We start from the raw sequence: 6,544 nt of genomic DNA, 5'->3' as shown, positions 1-6,544 counted from the left end.
CAACCTTGGGATTATTACTAAAGCTGGAATAATTAGTAGAAAAGTAACATCAGCCAATCGCCGGTCCAACTGGCGCCGACGAGTCACCCACTTCAGCCACTATATAGACTGTTGCCTCCGACGCACGGCGTTCGAGTTTCGACCGGGGGCTGACTTCATGCAGGGCAACAATACCGAAGGCTTATTGATGTTAACAACATACCATGCAAAATTCCGATGCGCGCAGGCAATTTAGTGCCTATACCAGAGTATCCCTACACTACTTTCAAAGACGTGCTGTCTGGTAGTTTGCGGCTAATTACGCGATAGCCCGGGAATGTTGAAGGCTAGTAGTACGTTATTATGGGATGGATCATGTTAATCCATGTGAAGTATTTATTTATTTCCAGCATGCATCGCACCGAAAGCGTCCGTCCTCCCAGTGGTTGTAGAAGGTGAGTATCTGGACACCCTGCTTGCCCACCAAAACATACTGAGTTGTGTATTCACCTGCAAAAAAACTATTTTTCTTAGATATGTAACTTGAAATAAGAATGAAGTTTAGCGATGGATATGACCACTTTACATTCAGAGTGTTATTTTTAAGTACTGATAATTTAAAACTCGGCAATTTTATCATTGAAGACCATTATCGATCAGAGAAAAAAACTATCGCTATTTTGATATCGAAGCTTATATAGTTTCGTTTGGTTATATTAACAAATACGAGTACTCCTAGCGCTTGCATTAGTATTAAACATTGAATTTTTTTGCGCGTGGATGTTTGTTTGTAAAACTCCAGCGTTTATAGTACGAAAAACCAGCTTCGTATTTGGCTAAAACCTTTGTGTGTTTCTACAAGGACGTGACTTTCCTTATTTTAGTTCAAAAGTTTTTTTTAGGTATCGGTACTTTTTTAGGTATCCATATGCATGCAGAGAATTTTAATTTAAAAAGTAGGGTTGAGCGAATAGTTGTCGAGATATTTAGAAAAAAAAATGTTTTTCTTAGCTTATAGCCATTCTTGGCCATTATTCACATGATGCGCGAACGCAGTGGACTCGTTAGGTAAGGAAAGCAGCACGCATTTTAATATTATCTTTTCTGTGGGTTTTTCTCGCGTCTTTCTCTGATAATTTCCATCGGGCGTTGAGTCGGCACTCGTCGTTCAGCTTTGGTAGCGCAGACTATCGTAGTGTCAGGACCTTTACTCAAGACTTCGATTTGATTTGTCGCGTTATAAAATTTAGGCTTTCCCTTTATCATGTTATACTGTCCCGAGTCAGTACATGGAAATCATTTGCGGTCATTGAAAAAAGCTGACAAACTAATAATAAAGTATATTCCTGCGCAACGTCTTTGAACAGTTGCATGCATGTTTTAATAATTCTCAGCTACATTGATCTTTTTGCGTGAGATCAAATGGATCATGAATAATTTCGCCAACAAGCCGGGATTGTGAGCTGAGATCGTTAGATCTTGTATTCGAATTCGACGCATGCAGATACTTCCAGTCATATGTTTAGGGCTTCAATAAATGCTTTAATAGTCATGGATTTCACTTGTGTATTTTCGTTGTTGTTGTTTTTGATATTTCTCTATCGCATAAATTCACTTGTTTTTGTATTTAGTTGTTGCTTTCGAAATTATTCCAGCTTCAAATTTGTTTTCATCTGCCCCAGCAGACCTTCCACTTAATTTTTCATTTATCATGATTTGACCGTACAGGTATATCACCATGTATATACCCAGTCTCATTGATCATCAGCTTATTTCGTCGACGTGATTATATACAGTATCACGCGTTCATTTAATAATGTCTCATCATTATACTTTTTTACTTTTACATTTGAAATGTTTCACTATTCATTCTAATAATGTCTCTAATTATGTCATTCGTCTAATAATTAATTTGCCACAAGGACCGTGCCACGTGAGAATGTATCTATGCAAACACGAAAGCCGTTGGCCCACAACCTGTTACACTATACACGGGTCCGGAACGTCAATGACCTTATGCACTTAGAAGTGACAGACGTCCTATATATATAATAGGAAGAAATAAAACAAGTTCTTGCATGAAAAGTCAACTGTATTGGTGTGCACACTACAGCCAGGGACGTGCAGGTGTAATTCAACATCCGCACGATAAGAGGAGTCGGATTTTGACGGTTCCATCATTTACTTCCGGCCGGTACTGCGAAGAAAGGAATGTTGAGATAATATTATATGGGTTATACAACGTTACTGCATTCATTGAATACATCATGTGCAGTATGTGATAATAAATTAAAGATAACAGTAAAATATTCGATGGTATGACAAATTCCATACCGATTTTGATTTGATGAACCTACTCATACGAGACGCATTGATATAAATATTTAGCTTTTTAAAAAGCATTTATTCATGCTTCATGCTTTAAAATTTTAAGAACCATTCGAAATATGGCTATAAACTCTATAATATTGGAATATATGATTCAAATGGATGCTTCATTTAAATTTATTGATATCGAATGATTAAACAACCTGTTGTATTTGAATAAATAACTATTGTTGATGATGTTTCAAAGAGGTTTTGAATCAATCTAAAATGTCGGGGTATGTTTTACAAATACTTAATTTATGCTGCAAAGTGTTTATTCAATTTAGCGTGTGTAATTCCATCGGATACCGAAACTTCGACTCCGCAACTGTTAACTTCTCACCGGTATACATATAAATCCGCTGCGCATAGCCATAGCAATCGATCTTGACATGTCATAATAATTACGTGAAATATTGTAAACAAGTAATAATATACGTAGTCATACACCAATTAACGTAATTGTTAACTAATAACGAGTAGATGTTGATAATCATTCATAGATGCCAACAAATCGTTTACCAAGCCGCCGTTGTTTGGGGCACGAAGGTGATGGTGGCAGAGTAGCCTGGGTACGGGAGGGTTATGAGAGACTTGAAGTGTAAAATCATTGTGGTTCCCTCGCTTTCAAACACTTGGTTGACGGCTATTTCACTAGCACAGTACCTGTTGAAAAAAAAAACACAATACATTTCAGCTCTCAACTAAATTTTTCTCGAGTTAACCTTCAGGCCTTGGGCGATATTGTTTCGAAATTGCCAAAAATATTCAGTAAAAAACGCTTTACAATAATATTATTGTGTATCCATTACCTTCTTAACTTTTAGAATATGAATATATCATCAAGTACGAATGAACGGGTATTTTATCTAATTCTTTACATTGCTTTCTCTCTACCTCGACTATAATGCAGGTTTACTGAATTCAGAGACTTTTATATAGAAACAGTTTTGTCGAAAAGAAAAATTTCAAAACTAGAACATCAACCATTGCGTAATTCTGTTAAGTAATTGTGATTGAAGCATTAAATTTTACAACTCTTTTATATCTCGATCTCAATTTTACAGCTGTTTTTAAAAAATTCAAAAACTCATCTTGAAAAGTCAAGGCAGGGTTCAACAATTATAGCCACATTAAATGACATTTTATATGATGCATGAGATTTCGCCCTTGTGCTAAAAGAAACAGCAAATGTATGGTATGAAGGAAAAATACAATTTATTAACTCACGTTGAAGAAATGGTGAGATCAACGTTTTTACGGATCGTTAGTTGTTGGGGGAGGCAGGTGTTGTCGGTGTAGCGTTGGTACAGCTTGAAAGCTGAGAACGTCAGTCGAACTTTCTTGCACGCCGGTGCTATTATCATTTGTATGTACTCGTCGACTGATAGGGACATGTATGTGATAATTAAAACATTTTCATATAAAGAAAAAAGTGTTAATAAACAGTTTTAAAATTCGTATGGTCTCATCTCATTAATTATATAACCATATAGAGCGTTCCGATTCTATTTCTCTTCACACTGTTAGTAATATACATGAATCATTTGTTGATTTTTCAATTTATGAAGCTATTTATAAACTCGCACTCCAGTAGAAAAGTACCTTATTAAACACTGCATTCATATTGTAATTTCAATTTCATAGCTACCTTCTATGTAATACACGGTTTACTTATGTCTGATTAATCGGTCAAACCAATACCTTCAATGACCTAAATAATTGAAATGTATGTTAGGTTTCAATTAAATAAAGTGGAATATGCAACAAATTATATTGACAACACTACTGTAGTGAGTTGCTGAACGCTTACTTCAAGTAAAAGTTCAATTTCGTAAATAATTTCGATATTTATCTAATTATTCTCCAAAAGAATGAAATTTTTGAGCAACTAGTTATTTTTCATTTTTTTTAATTTGCTAACTTTTTAGACTTACTGGCTGCGACGGGAGACGGATAGCCTGTCGAAGTGACAGTTCCTGCAGTTGTGATAGTTCTAGTGCGGGGCCTTGTGCTCGAAACCAGGGCTTCTGTTGCGGGAAAAATATTCTTTTACATTATATGTATTTCGAGTCATTAGGTTTTTTATTCGCGGTTTATTATTTTTAAAGTCGATTTTCACAATGCTAACGGTGTACGCCGCAGAAACTAAATTCATACTCAGAGGAGAATATTGAACTTCTTTTTTATCACGTGCCAATTTTGGAGCATGGAAGTAATGAATGCGCATTTCATGCGTGACCACCAAATTCAGTTTATTTATAAAAAAAAACATTGCATTGCGGCTTTCATAGCATAACACTTACGAAGGTATCCTTGAGTAAGGGTTTCACAATAAGTTCCTGAAGTTCCAGGCGGGCATTCACACTTGCAAGAAGGTCCGTAGTAGCCGTTGTTCTTACAGGGATCAGTGGCCACGCCACACTTGCGTAGGTACACGGCTACGAGGAACGTCAAATGTCATCTAAACATTTAAATAAACATATATAACATGGATCAGAGTGATGAGTTTACCAAATATTTCAGTTATTGATAAGTTTTAGAGTGTTGCTACCTTGTGTAAATTGAATTTTAGAAATTGGGTCCAGATATAAACATATAGAATTTAAAATCAACGCCCGAATTGAAAGCCAACGGAATCTTGCGTCAGAGCACTGTAAGTGCCATACTTAATAAGGCGTCTTATTGAATTCCATTACACATGCAGCAATTCAGTAATTCTAATAAGAAGATAACCTTGAAGGTTTAATATTACTGGGCATTTTCCGAGACCATGTGAACTATCGATTTGAATTAGGCTTGAGAGAACATATAGCTCTCAACAGGGAAATTTTAATATTTTAATTGGTATAAGCGTTTGGAATATTATAAACTCTGATAAAACTGTGATAATGGAAAAAATGTCCTATAATGGTAACTCAATTTACAATACGGATAGCATTGAAGATCTATGGTTTATGATGGGTGGAGAAAGTGTGAAGACATGTGTTTAGTATGGAAACAAGGTGCGCATCCTCGTTACTTCCCTCAAGCTGGTGGAGGTCCTTATACTCGTATCTGTAGTTAGCAACCTACCTATTTGAAGTGTGTCTGATATTATTGTTTTTAACGCATTTTCTCATTTATGAAAAAAATGCACTATTGTGCTTGCCATGTCCGTCTGTCCGTTCGTCCGTCTGTCCGTCCGTCCGTCTGTCCGTCAGTCTGTCTGTCCGTCTGTCTGTCCGTCCGTGACTTCATGTTTTCGTCGACGAGAAAATGCGCTTTCTGTCACTCACTGCAGTGAGTACTAAGTTATATTTTTTAACTTATGTCTGCATAATAACAGTATTATTTTGCTTATGGATTATGGAACCCACTAAGAAAAATAATTGCATATATTTTCCGAAATAGCTCTTCGGGTGATAATTTCGAAGCCAGAGATACTATGTCATTGCTGAAAAAATGTTATTTACATACTTTTAAAACGGAAATGTTATGCTTGACTTTCGGTAAAATCGTTATTAATGACCAACTTACAACTCTCAATGTTTCCTTTGGTATAGGCAGTCATTATATCAGAAAATTTTTAAAGGGGCCCAATCTTACGATTCTATCTGTAAAAGTAATTACTCGAATCAATACGCATAAAATCCAATCCAATTAACTTCCCCATTAATGACCAGAAGTATAAGCAACATTGTTATGGATTTTATGTGAAAACGCTCTTGGGAGGTAGAACTCTTGGACTAGGTAGGTCAGCAAAATTAGGCCCAGCAACTGGGGACTTCAGTTTTCTTTCTAAAAAATGGATATCGTTTAAATTTTATCGCACAGATTGTTTTTAGAGATTTAGCATGTAAAATATCTTGTATTGAAAAAATATCTAGAATAACGCATTCTAGGGCTGCAGCCATCTGTATTCTAGGATTGACAACAGGATTAACTTATTTATTGAGAACACAGAATTTAAATTTAGAAACTGGCTCGCAGTCGTCCAATATTCGGCTTCAAAATCAAACAACATTTAATTCTTACATTACAGGTGATAGTTTTAGTAGCTAGATGCAGAGCCATTGGGAACGGCTTCTTTATATTTATTCATGAAGTGGCCACGCATGTTTTAAGTTTGAACGAGTAGTTAACACATCATCCATAAAATGGAAAGTGTAGAAATAAGAGGCCTGAGGTGGAAAAAATCTAAAAGGCACGTCAATAG

General features: G+C 35.9%; 1 protein-coding gene across 1 annotated transcript; it reads right to left on the bottom strand.

Annotated features, from left to right (window-relative positions):
* Positions 1-2,053: 2,053 nt before the first annotated feature.
* Positions 2,054-4,787, bottom strand: LOC108675063 (blastula protease 10-like; the record flags this gene model as incomplete). The annotated part of the gene is made up of 5 exons (XM_018163046.2): positions 2,054-2,176; positions 2,869-3,012; positions 3,577-3,730; positions 4,284-4,376; positions 4,653-4,787. Coding segments are annotated over 5 exons (542 nt in total), but the record flags the coding sequence as incomplete, so codon positions are not given.
* Positions 4,788-6,544: the final 1,757 nt, after the last annotated feature.

This window comes from Hyalella azteca, unplaced genomic scaffold, assembly GCF_000764305.2.
Source record: "Hyalella azteca isolate HAZT.00-mixed unplaced genomic scaffold, Hazt_2.0.2 contig12267, whole genome shotgun sequence".
In the NCBI taxonomy this organism is placed as follows: domain Eukaryota; kingdom Metazoa; phylum Arthropoda; class Malacostraca; order Amphipoda; family Hyalellidae; genus Hyalella; species Hyalella azteca.
The sequence above is the reverse complement of the archived record's forward strand: the minus strand, read 5'-3'. Positions and strand labels throughout refer to the sequence as shown.